Source organism: Camelus bactrianus, chromosome 25 (assembly GCF_048773025.1).
Source record: "Camelus bactrianus isolate YW-2024 breed Bactrian camel chromosome 25, ASM4877302v1, whole genome shotgun sequence".
Classification (NCBI taxonomy): Eukaryota; Metazoa; Chordata; class Mammalia; order Artiodactyla; family Camelidae; genus Camelus; species Camelus bactrianus.
The window spans coordinates 17,812,818-17,831,945 of NC_133563.1; the positions used below are offsets into that span (position 1 = coordinate 17,812,818).

Sequence of the window (19,128 nt, forward strand, 5' to 3'; positions counted from 1 at the left end):
TAGACTTACCATACGACCCAGGAATCCCGCTCCTGGGCATAAATCCAGAAGGAACCCTACTTCAAAATGACCCCTGCACACCAATGTTCATAGCAGCACTATTTACAATAGCCAAGACATGGAAACAGCTTAAATGTCCATCAACAGATGACTGAGTAAAGAAGATGTGGTATATTTATACGATGGAATACTATTCAGCCATTAAAAATGACAACATAATGCCATTTGCAGCAACATGGATGTTCCTGGAGAATGTCACTCTAAGTGAAGTAAGCCAGAAAGAGAAAGAAAAATACCATATGAGATCACTCATATGAGGAATCTAAAAACAAAACAAAACAAAACAAAACATAAATACAAAACAGGAACAGACTCATAGACATAGAGTACAAGCTTGTGGTTGCCAAGGGGGCGGGGGGTGGGAAGGGACAGACTGGGATTTTAAAATGCAGAATAGATAAACATGATTATACTGTATAGCACAGGGAAATATAAACAAGTGGTAAATCATAGTGAAAAAAATGTGACAGTGAATATATGTATGTTCATATATAACTGAAAAATTGTGCTCTACACTAGAATTTGACACATTGTAAAATGACTATTACCCAATAAAAAAAGTTTAAAAAAATAAATAGGTAGTACAAATATCATATGCCAACCTTGCATAATTTGGAAAGAAATTTTATGCAGAAAATAAGAAGATAAATGTAACAATGGTAAATGAGAAGCTTTTGATAAGGCACTTCTTACAGTTTCACACAAAGCCACATTTGATCATTGGGGAAACAGATTTAGAAAAGCAATTCCTCATTTCTTTTGCTTTATGTGTTTTATAACTAAAGATTTTCTTGGCTTTTTTCCCTCTTAGAATTTGGTGGAAAAACCCAGGGAGATGTGAGATGTATTTATGTTTATTAAAAGTAACAATGTCATAACATCCTAAGCAGTTTCTCTTAGAATAAATATATAATTACAGATACTTTTAAGCATGAATATTTATCTTTCAAAAGTTGAAACAGAAGTTTACTCAAGTACACGAAAATGGCAATGAACTTAAGTATTAACTTTAAATAGATTAAAAACATTGTTTTAAAAAATGAGGAGCATATGAAATCATCCAAAATACCTCTTTTTTTTTCCTGTGACAGAAGTAAGAAAATAATTTTATAGTGAAATTGCACTCAGAAAAAAGTTAGTCGTAAATATTGACTTTAAGTACATAACATAAATGTGAAATTTGAAATAAGCATTTTTAAATGAAATAATTAAAATAATAAGCCAGTAAAGCAAATGTTGCATAAACTGTATCATCAATAGACAGCAAGGAAAGGATGTGCACACGTAATGTATAGTGAAATGTTGTCACTTTTGATTTTAAAAAGAATTCATGTTTCATAAAGTAATATTCTGTTACTTAATTCTCTTCTCAAAATCATTTCCATGCTGCAAACCTACATTTGTCTTGTCTTGCTTCTCTAGAATACAGAAGCTAAAGGTGGCCAAAAGGGACAATGGAGGCAAGTAAAGTGCAGCTCATTCACTTGTGACCCCTTTTCATTTCTCCCCTAGAAATACTTATCTCAAAAGTAAATCTGTGCCATTTCCAGCTGGTAATATATGATAAGTATGAAAGTGAGTCCATCTTTGACATTCAACATGCAAATTTATATTGCTCTCAGTATCTGGATGTGTCCAATAAGAAGAGGAAGTGTTGAGCTGCTGCTTCAGCTCAGTGATCTGAATGCATCAAATTTCCACTTTGCCACTCTGTAGGAACAGAAATATGATAGGTGTAACTAAATGTTCCAACTAGTCTGCCAGTAAGTATATTATTCCTTGAGAATGAAGGAGAGACTCCTTAAGAAAACAGAATATCATTTCAAGTTGTTTTTTGAATCAATGCAGTTAAATTGACCAGTTTATCTCAGAGGGGATGTATTAACTGAATTATTCTCCTGAGACTTTGATTTAATTGGTGTGGGTTTGTACTCAGGCATGGATTTTTATTTTAAAAGCTCTCCAGGTGATTGTGATGTGCAGCCTGGGACTTGGGCTAAATGAAACCCTCAGGATATAATCCTGTTTCTCAGAGGCTGACTGCTTGATGACTTCCCCCGGCTCCCTATTTGTATCAATTTCATCTTAAGTTCCATCCTACTTCACCACGGAGTTGCTAGATTTCTTCCTCTTCTCAGATAACCTCACCTACTTTACAGAAAAGATGGGAGGAGGAAAGAAGTGGACTATTTGAGCATGATGCCTTCTTTGGTTTTCCACCTGTAAAATTACCTGTACCTTCATCTGTTCTTTCCTCATGGTCTCCCTCCTCCAAGGAGACAGTATGTTAACTCCTATCCAAGGGCAGTGTCACCTACTCTATTCTAAATCTCAGACCATTCATATCCAGTAATTATCTTCCAAATGTCCCAACTTTCACCTGTACTTTCAACCTCTCATACAAACTGGATCTTTGTCTTTGGTATTTAAACCTCTCACATCTTAAAAATGATCTTTCCCCAAATTGCTTGCCCCTCTATGTCTACTAACCTAGCTCTTGCCTTCAGTTCATAGTCAAGCTTCTCCTTTTCACTTTGTCTCAAATTTCTCACCTCATTACTCCTCAACTATAACCATGTGTTTTCCCCATCAACAATTCTAATAAAAACGATTTTACCAAGGTCACTGATGACCTCTTGATTATGGGATTAAATGAGTTCTTATTTTCTTGAACACTTTGCAGCACTTAACAATGTTGACCATATCTCACTTATAAAATATCTCCTCTCTGTGGCATCATCATAACACTATTCTCTCCTGTTACCCATCTGTTTCCAGTTGCTCCTTTTTTAATCTGCTTCACAGACTCAACTTGTTCCTCCTATCCCTTATTTATTGATGTACCCTTCAGTTTACTTTTCTTCTAATCCCTTCGCAGAATTTCTCTTCATCACTGACAATCTAAAGTCATATTGTTTTTTCATCTGAATTACTATCATAGCTTCCAAACTGGATATTCTGCCTCAGTGTTGCCTCACTCCATTCATACATCATTTCTGTAACATACTATACACCAATATTTCATGTCACATGGCTCATGTAGTTCTCTCCATCTGGTGTACCCTTCACACCCACTGTTCTCCTCATTAGACTTGTCTTCTACGTCTTCAAGGTTCAGCTCTGATTCTTCTTCCTGTAAGAAGCCTTCTTTGTTGACCCCTAGGACACATATCTTTTATAGAGCTTTAGCATTATATATTAAATATATATTAACTTTGGAATCTCCTCTTGCCCTCCCAACCATTGAGAGTAAATTCATTTCAGGTAAGAATTTTCTCTTAGTTATCTTTTTATCCCCAAGTACCTAACACAGTGTCTGACTAGTACATAATTATCACTCAATAAGTACTTGTTCAAAGTATTAAATTGACATACCATCCTGTTTTTTTAAAGCCAAAGCAAAATTCTATCCTTTATACATTCAAGATAAACCCTAATATTTACCTCAGCATTGGCATATAAGAACATTTATAATAAGATGTGTTTGTCCAACCAAACATATCTCCCAATTTTTCCCACCCTCAAGAAGTTTATGCTATTCCATAATTCATTCACCAGTGTCTAACTCTCTTTCTAAAGTGGGTCTCTTTCATGACCCTGCAGCTTTATACATTGTTTTCTCTGTGTTGACAACATTTCTCTCAGTTTCTATGTATGTCTGTCTGCCTGTTAAATCCCTAATCATTCTTTTTACGAAATTTTCTAAACTCTTCTAGGCAGGGTAGTTATTTTATCCTCTTGAATGGAAAGCACTGTGTTCATTTATTTGCAATATCTCTGTGATGTATTGTGATGCAGACATTTCTGTTGTGTTCTTCCCACTAAAGTAAACTATTGATCTTCTTGAAGGGAAGACAATTTCTACCTCATCTTTTTTCTCCCTTTACCTAATAAATAATTAGCACTCTAAAATCAGTGTTGTTAAATAAGTGAATAATTTTCAAAATAAAGGAATACATCATAACTCAGAGATAAAGTCTCAGTGACTAAGTGATAGTTTCATGGTTAATGGAATTTATTTCCCAAAGGTTGTTATTATCATTTCTGTCTTCTGTCCTTCCTTTGTTTTGAATTTTCTTTACAACTTAAATATTGTCTCGGCAACCATGTTTTTGTTGCTTTAGGGACGTTCTCTGGTTGTTTTATTTTGAATGTACTGTTTTCAGTGAGACTGTAAATTCCTCAAGGGAATGATTTGTTTGGTTCTATTCTGTGCATCTATTCTGTGTGTCTACCATAGAGGGAAACAAAACATTCATTCATTCAAGTATTTGTGAGCATGACTGCCATGTGTCAGGCACTGCTAGTTGTTGGGGATGCTGATGCTTATATACTTAGATCCACAAAAAGTACTGAAAAGACTAGCTAAGCAGAAGAATATAGTCTATACCTTAATAAAAGAAAAAGTCTGTCAAAATGTGATAAATTCTGTATGTTCATACCCAAGGTAAAAATTTTCAAATAAATTAAATATTTAAAAAAATTCCTTTCTTACTAATCATATCTGTGTATTTTGCCTATGTCTTTCATTTCTTTTGGTGTCTATCTCTTTCCCAGGATTGCATTTTTTTTTTCATTTTACATGTATGTTTCACTTTTCATGTATAATTCCTTTGAGTGTCAGACATTCTAGAGATCACACTGTGATCATTTTATCTACAAACTTTCCTGCCCAGAAGTACCCCTACTGTTCTTTTAAAACAGAAGTGGGTTTGTACTGTGGAGAAGCTAAGTAAGGGAGTCCATAGTCCACTATCTTTACTTCTCCCATCTTTTCATGTGATCAGAATTAGTGGAAAGACTATTAAATCATCATAGATATTCCAGGTGCTTTGTGCTAATAGCACATCCTGTCAGTAAACACAGGAAATGAGGCTTTCTACAATACAGGGGAACAAAAACAAATACAAAAACAAACACAATACAGGAAAATTTTGATGTATCTCATAGATTTACTACAAACGAAAAAGTCATTTCATTTTAAGAACTCTTTGAAATTATCTTTCAAATGGGTAGTTTCTCCTATAGATTTTGAATTCCTTCTTCTGATTTAATTAGTTTCCATTTGTAAATACTTGCACAAAAATAATACATTTCAACTTTTTTCCTTACTTGTTTAGTTCAGCTAAAACATTTGTAATTTGGTTATTATTTTTATTCCCTGAGTTATATGTGCTTTGATTATGACATTGTCCACTTTATCTCCATTAAATTTCAAGTCCATAGGCCTTTAAAATTACATATGCTAAAAATTAAAGACTTATTTCCTGTTTATTTTTCTCTCCCAATACTCCTAGAATTGTTATTAATTTTAAGAATTAAATTTTAATTTCCCATTTAAAAACTTACAAATTTTAATTCTTACATAGAATCAAGAATCACAATTTAATCAACTTAATTTTTTTAAAGGAATGTTGTTTAAAATCAACATATCATAGGAGTGTATTTAGTAGTAAATTTGTATACACACACACACACAAATAATCCCTTACCTTAATGTGAGATTATATTTTTAATAGTAATTGAGGTATGAAAGATCCATAGAACCTAAATTACTCTGACGCAGTTTGATGATTAATAACCACAGTTTTGGCACTAAATAAAAGCAACAATTGTCTATTTGTAAACTGCTACCCCAAATATAGCATAACAGAGAACTATAATATTTTGTTACAAAGTTTATCAGATATTATTATTATTATCAGTATCATCATCAACATCATCATTATTACGCACTGTGTGCCAGGAACTGAGACAAACAAAGGACTTGCAAAGGTAAAGACAAACATTGCTACAGACTGAAGAATTTTGCCCCTGCCCCCACCAAAATTTATATGTTGAATCTTAATGCCCTTGGGATGGTATTAGAAGGTAAGGTCTTTAGGAGGTGAATAGGTGATGAGGGTGCAGTCTTCCTGAATGAGGTTAATGCCCTTAATAAGAGAGATCCAAGAGCAATCCTCACCCCTCCACCATGAGAGTTACAGTTTGAAAGTTATAGTAAGAAAGGTGGTCCTGCTCAGACATGATCTTAGACTTCTCAGCCTCCACAATTGTGAGAAATAAATATTTGCTTTTTATAAGCCAATCAGTTTATAGTATTTGTTATAGATGTGAACAGACTAAGACAAACACTGAACTAAAAATAACCTTAACATGTTCCAGAAAAGCAGCAATTGTATTTAAGAATATTTAAAATTTACAACCAGAAAAAGTCCATAGTAATCACCTTATACGTCCATCCTGAAAAATTTACAAGAAAGCAAACTGAATCCCAGGAAAGTTTAAACAGGATAAGTATAATCATACTTCAAGAAAATGGGTAAGTTGGAAATAGAAGGTTCTCACTAACATCTTTGGCAATATCCCCCAGCCAGGCCAAAATGAAATCATTCATTTGCTAACTATTTGCATATTTTTCTAATAATTTTTGAGGTTGGCAAGATGTGTGGAATGTATTTCTAAACAATTGTTGGAAGGGCACCATTGAAATGCAAACTTTCTAATTGTCAGGTAGTTTTGAATTCTAAATAATATATATAAATGCTTCACTATTCATCTCCATCAAATAACAAGTAAATGTCATTTTATCATTAAAATATGCTCATTGTTGGAGCTCAGTAAAATTCATTTGCTTATCAAAATTATATGATAAATTTCAAAGTACTGTTTTTAGAAAAAAACCATGAAGAAACATGAATCTATGATAAATATCCTTACCTAGACCATCTGTCTATCTTCTTCACCATATGCCACTCTATTAATTCCTAATATCATCCTTATTATGCATCATCTCATCTGTAACATCATTCCACAAAACTAAGAAGGCATCAATAACAGCTACAGAAAAACACCTGCTCTATGTGTTTCCAGCTGATAAATTTCAGCAGGTTCTTTCTTGTTTGCTCTTGGGCAAAATTTTCTAATTGCTTTTGCATTACAGGAAGCTTTCTACCAGGGCAACTTTGTCTGATTACAATTAGCACACTACTATCTTCTTAAACTTATTTCTTGTAATTAATTAAATCTCCCCACAATATTTATTCAAAATGTTAATTTAGCAACTATCATGTGCACAATAACATGCACATAATGGTCACTAGGCTAAACATTGTGAAGAAGAATAAAATATGAGTAGGAACTTATAATAGCTGTAAAATAATTTTGAAAACTATAGATCTGCAAAGCCCGTAATAAATACTGGTTAATGAGGGCCGTAGCTCTTAGGTTTGGCCAATAATTATTTAAGCTGTATACTTTTTTTTTTTATTTTGCATATGAAGAAAAGAATTAAGTCTCATTATGATCCTTCTATTTAATCAAAGGCAATGAATAGATAGACTACATCGGCAACTAGCCTCTTCTTGACAACAGCTGAAATAAATCTATTCAAAATTCTAGCACTTTGGAAGGGCTGATTATTTTGTCTTTCTGAAGTGGTTTTGGTTGAAGGAGTAAGTCCCCCCATGAAATGATTAGGAACCACTGCCAAAAAGAACAGAATTAAATGCTAAATTGTATGGTAAAGACAGTAAATGTGAAATGATGTTAAAGAAGCGGGTGAGTAAAGGATAACTGAAATAGGAAAGAATTTTTTGAGGAGGTGAAAGTTGAGTAAGACTCTGAAAAGTGGGCAAAATATGGTTAATAGGTACACTTTCATTTACGACAGGTCTGACATATATGAAAATTAGAGCTGTAATTCCGTTCGGTATTAAGCTGCTGGAATAAACCTTCGGTGAAAGTTAAAGAAACAACTAGATGGAGATAAATCATGAATTATTTTGGAAATGAGATGAGTTAATAATTATTAGCAGCACCACTACTATAACCACCACCACCTCTATCTCTATCTAAATGTTTGTGTTTTAAATTTTTTTTTGTTTCTTTAATTTTGTATCTGTATGAGATGATGTTCAGTAAACTTTCTGTGAAAATCATTTCATGATGTAAGTCAAATAATTATGCTGTACATCTTAAACTTATATAGTGCTATATGTCAAATACATCTCAATAAAGCTGAAAGAAGAAAAATGTTTGTGCTTCAGCCCATGTACAAAATGCTTTTACATGGATTATCTCATTCCACCCTCATACAAACTCTTAACTCCCTATGAAGTAGGCACTGGTATATTGCAACACTCCTTTTACAAATAAGAAATCTAATAATTATAAAGAAAGTAGATTCCTTAAGTAGAAGATCAGGGATTTAAACTGGCATTGTCAGATACCTGAATTCGTATTTTTGATTATTTCATTTCACTGGCTTACAATATGAAACTGAGAAATAACATGGGATTTTTGAACACTCCTGGGTTATAATAAAAATAAGACTTTGATGGGATTAGTATGCCAGCAATACATATGATAAACTGTAGTCCAAATGAAAAGACATGAGACAAATGCAGTACTGGAACTACAGAATGGTAGCAATGCTAATGGAGCTTTAGGGGTACTTCCAAAGCACTTCAAAGGAGTGACATAACTAAATCAGATTCCTGGACTCAATTCCAACATATGTGTTGGTGGGTGGAGCTTCCCACACAATACCAAGCAATTCTCAGGACACTAGCTGGGTGTCCTCGAATTCAACTCAATTTTGGCACTATCTACTGGGTGATAGCATCAGATTCTACAAGTTAAAATATAATCTACTGTGAAGGAAAAGCCGGGCTGGTCTAACAAGATAACTCACAAGTCTAGGAATGTGAAGGAGAGGCTGGGCTGGGCTAACAAGATAACTCACAAATCTAAGTATCGGAATACTGATCTGAGTTCTGCTGGACTAACTTGTAAATCTAAGTTAATTAGTGTTGGTTTGCTGTTCATGTTTTTTGCTAGCCAGCTAGGTTTTCAAAGATACATATCTGGCTTTGGAATGTTGGTTTGCTGCCTCCCCGCCCCCACTTTTGTGATGATAATGCTGCTAAAGCTGTTCCATGCCTATTGGCCGAATGCCCCAAGCTTGTACTTTACCCTATAAAACCTCATGCGCACGTCTTGGAGGTGCTCAGAGCTTCGGAGCAGAAGCCCCTCTGGGCCCGCTGACGTAATACATCTGAGTACTCCAACCCTCCGAGTGATGCTTGTTTCTTGGCTGGCCTGTCATTTCCGTAACACTACAACACTGTTCCCAATCCCCTGATGCCTCCTCCCCTATTTTAGATGCCAGTCTCAAACCAGGTCATTATCTGTGGTACTGACCAATCGGCTACAAATTGTAGGTTCCCACAACCACCTCCTAGGACTTCAGATATCAGTTGCAAGATCATGTTTGTTACCTGTACTTCTAATTGACTGGCTATATATCAGAGTCCCAAGACTGTCCCCTTTTTGGGTTCACAGAACTCAGAGAAACATTCTACTTACTAGATTACAAACTTATTATAAAAGGAAATAACTCAGGAACAGCTAGATGCAAGAGATGCACAAGGCAAGGCATGGGGAAAGGGCTTAGAACTTCTGTACCCTCTTCAGGCACACCACTCTCCTCAAATCTCCAAGTATTCACCAACCCAGAAGCTCTCTGAACTCTACCCTGTTGGGTTTTTAAGGAGGCTTCATTAAATAGGCATGATTGATTATATCATTGGCCAGAGATGATTGATTCAAACTTCAGTGCCTCATATTTCTTCCCAGAAGTCAGAAAGTAGGACTGAAAATTCCAAACCTTTAATCACATGGTTGGCTCCATTGGCAACCAGCTCCCACTATTTGGTGCTTCCCAAAAGCCACCTCGTTAACATAACAAAAGGTATCTTTAGCACTCTCAACATTTAGGAAATCCCTAGGGTTTTGGGAGCTGTGAGTCAGGAACTGAGGACAAAGACCAACTATACATAAGAGATGTATTTCGGTCATCTCAGTGAGCAATATATATTTCTTATAAATCAAAACATCACAATGACATAGCCTTTCTAATCTAATTTCACTTTTTACTCTTTCACACACTCAACAAAATGAATGCTTATCCTTCCCCACCCTTATTCCCCAAATATGCCAATTCACTTTGTGATTTTGCTCATGATATAGTCTCTGTATTTGGAATAGCTTTCAATTCCCTCTGTTGATATAAATAATAATTCCCAGGCTCTACTCTTATGTTACTTCCTCCATTTCAATGTCTGACCATCTCCAAACATGGAAATAATCCTCATCTGAATTTTGCAGAGGATTTTACCTCTCTTATAAACAAAAGTCTGCTATATATTACCTAGTTTTGTGTTTATACCTTGTGAGTCAATACAAAATACACATACTGTGTATCCCATATAGTGTTTAATCTGGCATACCTCCTAATATTCATTACTGTTTGTGGAATCCAAAATAAATTAATCAGTATATTAATAAGTGAATAAATTATTGGATAATTGATTGAATAAAGAAATTAAAAGATGACTCCCTGGTTTTTAGCCCAGTTTCCAATATTTTGGGCCTTTTTTGGCCTTCTTTTCTAATCTTCCCTTAATCACCACTTCCATTGCTCCCATGAATAGTTCATGCCATTGTGCTTTAATGGACAAAAACACTGGTTATTTGGACCTGGCCAAATAAATATTGACTGAAAGTTCATCAAAAATGTTTTGTCCAATCTATTAATATTAACTCTCTTAAATGTTTCCTAGTTAACAAATTATTAATTCTCAAATAAATGCTGTTTCTTTGAACATCATGAATGTCTAAAATAAACATTCAATATACCATTCACATGCATAAATCTGCTTATTTGCATAAGCTCTAGCTTTTGGATATCTATTGCATTTCCAACAAAGAAATAATTATTTCCATAATGGTGAACTGTCAAATATCTCATATACATATCCCATTTAGGGAATAAAAAAGTATTGTCTGCGTCTGTGTAAAATCCATTAATATTAATTTCTGAATTGCTCTTTTTCTTTTAATTCATAATTTGCTGTTTGTATAAACTTTTAGCCCCTTTAAAATCACCATTTCTTGATTGTTCGACCATGCAATACACAGACAGCAGCTATATTAATGACCTCTCAAAGGTGCAGTGCACTGATACTGCTATTTACGCTGCTGTCTGGAAAAAAACATATTTATTCTGTCCAAGCACCCATGAGACATGAAAACTATTCTTTGTTCATACAGTGGATAGTCATTTTAAAACTTCAATTACTATTTAAGCATGTTCCCTCCATTACTGTTTCCAGTACCACAGCCAGTAATTTCTAATAGCAAAATTTCTTTATAAACCATATATACATTTGCCCTTCATGCAACAAACAAATAAAGCTATGTATAAATGATTAATATCTGCAGAAAAATGTAAAATCAAGGTGAAATAATAACAATATATCAATTTTGAATATGCAAATTTTGTACCTCCCAGCTATTGACTAATGGCTGTTGAATGAAAAAAATCTCTCTCTCTCTCTATATATATACACATACATACATACACACACACACACACACATATATATATATATATATATATAAAAATATATATATCCATTATCTATCTTGGAATCAAATGAAATAATCATATGTTAATATTAAACAAATATTCTTGAGACTTAAGTCAGTACAGAGCTGTTCTTTGGGCTATAGGGTTTATTAAAAATAACAAAATAATGTAATATTATTTCTGCCTTTGAATAATTCACAATCATAATAAATATGATTCATTCTTTTTATTGAAATGAGAGTCTTGAATGAATAAAAGGTGGTTTATAGTCTTAATCTCACTTTATGTAAAACTACAATGCATGATCTGGCTACAACTTTTCTTTTTATGTGAAATTTTATTTAGGCATTTACGTTACTCTCCTTTCCATGAATCTTTTCCCATTCTTTTTTGCCATAAAAAATGCACATGCTTAATTTATGTAAAACTGCAGCAGGATACAGTTGCCACCACGTACAGGATGCCACCATTTTGAAACCAGGATTTTCACTTTTGTCCCTTATAACTGTAATTTCTCTTGAGCGGAGGACACCAAAAGAAATCAGCATTACATAGTTTACTGTTCTGTTCATTGCCGGGACACTGATGAAAGTAACTTCCACAGTATTTATTATTCAGTGTCCAGTTTATAAAGAACAATGCAAGATATTTCAGATCTCAAATCTATGAAAAAGTTTCCTTTTGTTGTGTTATTGTTATGCTTGTATTTCATAGACAATGTTTTTAGTATAAACTGCTTAGGATTCTCTGGCAGCTGTCATAATTAAACTTGTAAATCACTCTTAAAAGTTATTTACCAATTTGTACATAAGCTCCTGTTTAGGACTGTGTACTGTTCTACCTAATTTTATCATTATCCCCATTTCATTATTTATTTTTTAATGTTATTGCATTATATGATATTTTGTAAGCCTTTGAGAAAGGTGATGAATAAACACCTACCTGTGTGATATGAAAGTTTTATTTGTACCTAAGAAAAATCTAGATTCTCTCTTTTTCTTACTCTGGGTGTCAATGCCAAGTGAGTAGAATATATGTAATTGCTTCCATTTTATTATCTTTTATTCCCTCTTTAATGCTTTGAAATTTGGCTTCTCTCCCCATACTATAAATAGTCTTTCTTAAGGACTTTGTCATTTTCCAGACATTTGAGCTTGGAAAAGTGTATGGATCTCTCTATGTCTTATAATACTCAGTTCTAAAATGGAGATAATAATGCCTCCATTGGTTTGTTTTGTGGATTAAATTGAGTGAATTACATTCAGTGGTTAGCACAATGCCTGACATACAATAAGTGCCTAAAAAATTAATTCTTTGGTGAAAATGTTGTAGTAACTGGATAATCCCCTACATAATTCCATTTTTCAATTTTTGTGTCCTTATTAAGAGCTTATAATTTTTCTAGTCTCATAGACTTGAACATCATCTTTGACTCTTTCTTGTCACTTTCTCCTTCCATATCCAGCCAGTTGTCAAATACTTTGTCTTTTTCCTTTTACAATAGCTCTCAAATCTTCCCTTCTCTATTCACCAGAGTCTGTCCACACAGTGTGGTGACTCAGTGAAAGTGTTCCCTGACAGAGAAGAACTTATGGAATTTTGAGTACTAAGACACTGAAATATGCAGAGATGCCATTGTTAAAAGTAACGACAAACAACAATGGCAACAAACAAACAACAAGAGTGCCAGTAAGCCAAGATGAGGTATTCATTTTGAAATATGGTTTAATAAAGTTTAGAATAAAGGAGCCTCGTTTAATTTACATGGAAATATTTAATTTGTAGAAAAGTGGTGAAAGTAAATCTTAACTGCAATGACTGGTAATACGAAAAGCCAGAGCACTCATTGATTTGTCTTTTCTTAAACTAACTAACGATAGAATCAGTACTCCACCTCCACTGCCACCAACATCACTACTATTGGACACATAAGCAATTAAAACGGCAAATCATACAGGCGGAGGTAGAATTACAGTTTAAAAAATCCATACCCACATCAATGTCTATACAGGGTAATTCATGATTTAAAACAAAAACAAAAACAAAAACAAAAACATAGCCAACAAAGTTACCACTGACTTATATTACTTATTTTATGTTCCAATTTGTTGCTATATGATTACTAGATTTGGAACTCCTTGGGAACCTGACACAGTGGTTTGCACTTGACAGCTTTCTTCAATAAATATTATTAAATACAAGAGTTAAATATTTCCTTAAAGGCAGTATTACAGCTCAAAGATTCAATTGAAATTTATATTCAGTTGGAACGAAGTTCAAACCATTGAAGTGTGTTGAGAGCATTTTTACTTTAAAGACCTTTCTTTACCTTTACATACAGGCCTGTGATCACTCCAAGCAGCAAAGACTTCAGCTATCCGTTGACAAGTGATGCTCTTAGCACCCTGTAGGACATAATCTTCATCACAAGAGAATTGCACAGTTGATCCAAGGCTAAAATTGAACAAAGGATTAAAAAACAGGATTAGAAGCATATAACATAATGATTAGAGTCCAGTTCTACTGAAAATATCCAATAAGTTAAAAGATGTTTCAAGATAACAAAAAACACCTTTCTTTTTAGAAACTAAAATATGAAAATATGACATACAAATATATAATAAAAATATAAACAAATGAATCTACTATAAGTCAGTAACACATAGATATTGGTAGAAATTGTAGAAAGCTGTCATCAAGTTTAATTATCTCATTACTAAGTTTTAGAAGCCAAGGTTAAATAATTGACTAAATTTCCCATCCTAAGTAGGTGGTAAATGTGAAGCAAAAAGTGAACGTCCTGACTTGATCCCAGTGCTTATGTTCATACCACATTATAGTACTTCTCTACCAGGTATTTATAAACATATTTACTTAGACATGCATTTGCATATCCACATCTATCTATCTATCTAGATAAATATATATACATACTTAGGACAACAAAATTGTGCTGATTGTTTTTCATATTGAATTCACCCACTATTTATTATTTAACTTACTGCAATAGGGATTTAATTTCCTTTTCCACTTAAAGTGGAATTACTAAAACAATCATTTTTAAAACTCGAATAGATAAGATTAAAGATGTTTTTATTTTATTTCTGAAATTAAAAAAAAAAGTGACCATGAATACTTTGTAAACAGGAACAACCCCAGTAAAAAAAACAACAACAAAAAAGAAAACTATTTTCCTACGTGCCATAAAAAGCCTTCCAGCAGTAAATCCCTGCCAACTTCACCTCATCTCTAACCCACTACCACAAGTCATCAGCACCTTTAGCAGCTGACAGGTTTTGTGCATGCCATGCTGTTTTTTGTCTGCACTGCTTTCCCTGACCCCTCTGCCTGGAGAACATTACATGCACCCTCTCACCCAACCTGTGCCTGACAGCTCCTGTTCAGCTTCCTGAATTTGTCATATGGAGGGGTTGCATGGTCACATTTGTGGTGTTAAAACATACCTCTGGAACAGTGTGGAGGACAGTTTAAAAGGAAGATTAATTAGAGAAAGGGAGGATAGTAAAACAATAATTCAAATATTTTTGGTGAAGGGTGGGCAATTATGTCCAACCTGCAGGCCAAATCTGGTCTACTGCCTGTTTTTTATATAGCAGAGATGCTGAAAATGGTCTTTACAATTTTACATGTTTGAAATAAATATTACAAAAAAGATTATCTTATGGAATGTAAAATGTCTTTAAATTCAGATTTCAATGGCCATAAATTAAGTTTTATTGGAATACAGCCACATTCTTTCAATGATGAAATTCTTTCAATTCTTTCAGATCTGAGTAAGTTGTAATGGAGACTCTTTGGCCTATAAAGCATAAAATATATACTATCTAATCTTTTATAGAAAAAGCTGGCCAACCTCTGGTCTAGGCTAAAGATGACAAAAGACCTGAACTAAGGGGTGGCATGGCAAAGAACAGAAAGGTTTAGTACATGGAAAAATCTCTACGTGTTAGAATCTACTCTCCTCTGGAGGCATTTTCTTTTTTCTCTCCTTTTTTTAAAGTGGGATTTCATTTTAGATATAAAACACATCCAGAAGAGTGTACAAAATAAAATGCACAGCTTAGTGAATTATTATGAATTAAATACTCACATAACCAAGGAAGAGATTATCTTCAAGTCTTCTTTACTTCTTACTCCAAGTTTTATTGAAACCATGCTAATAGCCTGAGCAGCCTTACAAGTTTACCTAATGGTCATTTCTCTACCCTTTCTTACTTCCTCATCTCAGTAAATGGAAACACAGACATTTGTCATGCATTACGTTTAAGACAGTTTACAGCTTTAACATTAGATCACTATAATTCTTCCAATGACATAATATCCTTGTGAAACTGGATATTCAACAGTTGCTTTGATAAAAAGCAAGTATCACAGCATTTCACAGGATATGAGAGCGATGATATCCAATCTTATTCTAAGGTTTTAGAAGGTGTCATTGCACAACAGTGCTGTTGTTAGAACATAAAGTTGTAAGACTGAGTAAATGAAATACTAGGCATTTCTTTGGACCTGCAGAGCCATGAAGAAAAATAAGAAGGAAGAAGGAAGAAGGAAGAAGAAGAAAGAAAAGAAGAAGAAGAAGAAGAAGAAGAAGAAGAAGAAGAAGAAGAAGAAGAAGAAGAAGAAGAAGAAGAAGAAGAAGAAGAAGGAGAAGGAGAAGGAGAAGGAGAAGGAGAAGGAGAAGGAGAAGGAGAAGAAGAAGAAGAAGAAGAAGAAGAAGAAGAAGAAGAAGAAGAAGAAGAAGAAGAAGAAGAAGAAGAAGAAGAAGAAGAAGAAGAAGAAGAAGAAGAAGAAGGAAAAGGAGAAGGAGGAGGAGGAGGAGGAGGAGAAGAAAGAAGAAGAAGAAAGAAGAAAGAAGAAGAAGAAGAAAGAAGAAGAAGAAGAAGAAAAGAAGAAAGAAGAAGAAGAAGAAGAAGAAGAAGAAGAAGAAGAAGAAGAAGAAGAAGAAGAAGAAGAAGAAGAAGAAGAAGAAGAAGAAGAAGAAGAAGAAGAAGAAGAAGAAGAAGAAGAAGAAGAAAAGAAGAAGGAGAAGGAGGAGAAGGAGGAGAAGGAGGAGAAGGAGAAGAAGGAGAAGAAGAAAGGAGAAGAAGAAAGGAGAAGAAGAAAGGAGAAGAAGGAGAAGAAGAAAGGAGAAGAAGAAAGGAGAAGAAGGAGAAGAAGAATGCATTAAGGGCACTGTGATGCAAAACAACAGGGAACTTCTTAAACTAAAACATTATACTCCATATTATAGGTCCATTTCTTTTTGTGTAAGTGTTTTTCAAAATATGTTTGGGGCCTTGTAATCTGGAGGATGAGTTTGGGGCTGATCTAGCTATATATTCAGACATATTGACCATACCTCATGTGTCTGAAGGTGAATCCCAAAAAACTGAATTTTGATACTGAAATTTTTAGATGATTCCAATAAATGAAGAGATTTGAGAACAAATGACTTAGTGGTTAGCTAGGAGTATGGGTCAGGTGGATCTAGCAATAAAGCAAGCAATGATCTGAATATATTTTAGAAATAATAGCCACTAGTAGATATCATACGAAAAGTTCTAGAGAAATTACTTATTGCTTTCAGGATAAAGTATCAGACCTTTGGGAGAGAAAACAAAGATTACTCATGGTTTGACTGCTTCCTACCTCTTTCACCTTATCTTCCTGTGCAACAACCTGTGTACCCATCTCCACCTTGGCAACCTGCCTGGGCCCCTCCCACACACACATATCAAACCATCCTTCCAGACACCCATTTATTCACTCACTCACTTGCAGACAAGTTTTTCCACTTTTTTCGAGTCTGATTGACTGGGCTTTAGTAATACTAATAAAGTTATACAATATGACCACTATCTAATTTCAAAATATTTTCACCCCCCCCCCCGCCAAAATTCCACTAGCAGTCAGTTTCCATTACCTCCAGAGGTGCCGGCCTACCCAGTGAGGTCCCAAGGAAGTCATAGGTGCTTGCATGTGGAAGCTTTTGGATGAGAAGGCATGGGGACAGCGAGCATGGTGGGAATACTGGCAGGGCACCTACTGTATCTGTTACACACAGACTCAGCTTCCATCTAACAACTCTGCATCTCTCGTCTTGATCTCTTTCTGTAACCACCTGAGTGTCTCACAGAAAGATCACAAATTCAAAGTATCCCAAATTGAACTCATCTTTTCTTTGAGATCCATTCCTCTTCCTGTATTTCCAATCTTAGTACATACTACTATCTATTTACTCATCCAAGACAGAAACTTCTACACTTGCAAACATTCATTCATTAATGCATTTATTAAATATATATTCATTGAGTGCTTACATAGTAGTGACAACTTCAAATGTCTTAGAGATAATTAAGGTCAAAAATTTGATTGTGAATAGGTGAGTATCTGTTTAATTAAAATCATTTAAATTCTAAGATATTTTTTCCTTTAAATAATATACAGGCCCAACAAAATAGAAAGCTTATTGACTACGATTACTGTAATCTTTGATATATGTTAGGTCCTATGCAAAGGGAATGCAAAGGATGCAATATTGAAAGAAGATATGAGACTCTCCTCACAAAGAGTTCAATGACATATAGGGGAGACAAATAGAAAAAATAAAATGTGGTACCATACTTTAACTACGGAGATTGCTATAAAAGAAGAAAGGTAATAAAGGCTGTTTGGAGGATGAAACTTGAGTTTGATACTGGAGATTGAGCAGATACAGCCAAACAAAGAAGAAGAAGAAAGGCATTACAGGTAAGTAATACACAATACAAAATTCGCAGGGGTTACAGGCATGATAGACTTTTGGGAACCACAGTATTTTGGGAACTGGCCACAACTATGGCTAGCTATTCTGTGTGTACATGCATGCTTGTGGTAAGTGGAAGTTGAAAGTGGGAGTTGGGTTGATGGGAAAAAGGATTGATGATATATGAGATTAGAGAACAAAACTGAGACAATCATAAACAGCCTTTTTATGCTGTCTGTATCTGGCAGACTTTATCCCTTCCCTTTCAACAGTTATTCCTTAAACAGAACAGTGACTTATTCAGGATATGAGCAGATGTTCCTGATTTCCATGTCAGATCCAGGAAAGACTTATGTTTAGTTTAAACCAGTTATGATCTCATTTTGTTAGGCTAGTGATTGTTTCAAAGGTGTATATGACAACCATTTCTGACCAATGAAATGGCTATCTAAGACTTTTCTTCCTGAACAAAAATATAAGGACTCAAAAAGAGAAAACTCTTTACCATTAGTCCTTCTTCCTTCTTTATATGAGGGATTGATATCCAGAGCAAGATAGCAGCCATCTCGCTAACATGAGACAATCAGCACAGGACCCGAGACTAATATGCTAAGAATGTTGAAGAAAAAAGATTTAGAAAGATGGAAAGAGGCTTGGCCCTTATTGACATTACTGAGCAGCCAAATGTATGACAGAAAGTACTTCTTCTGGACTTCTTATTACTTGGGAAAAATACAGATTCACTTGTAAAACTGTCTTTGGATATTTCCTTACTTGCAATAGTTTATATAAAGCTTATCTTAGGATATAACACTTTATCTTTTTCCTTTTTTGGTTTAAAATTACATGGCACTTTTGGAATAAAGTGTAAAAGCATGGTGCAATT

General features: G+C 34.3%; 1 protein-coding gene across 3 annotated transcripts in view; it reads right to left on the reverse strand.

Moving 5' to 3' along the window:
* CSMD3 (CUB and Sushi multiple domains 3) overlaps positions 1–19,128 on the reverse strand; it is a 1,011,591-nt gene that overhangs the window by 520,126 nt on the left and 472,337 nt on the right. For all 3 annotated transcript variants that reach the window (XM_074352931.1, XM_074352929.1, XM_074352930.1), the window contains one exon: positions 13,824–13,948. In XM_074352931.1, coding sequence (XP_074209032.1) covers positions 13,824–13,948 — 125 coding nt within the window. The remainder of the gene's footprint in view (positions 1–13,823; positions 13,949–19,128) is intronic.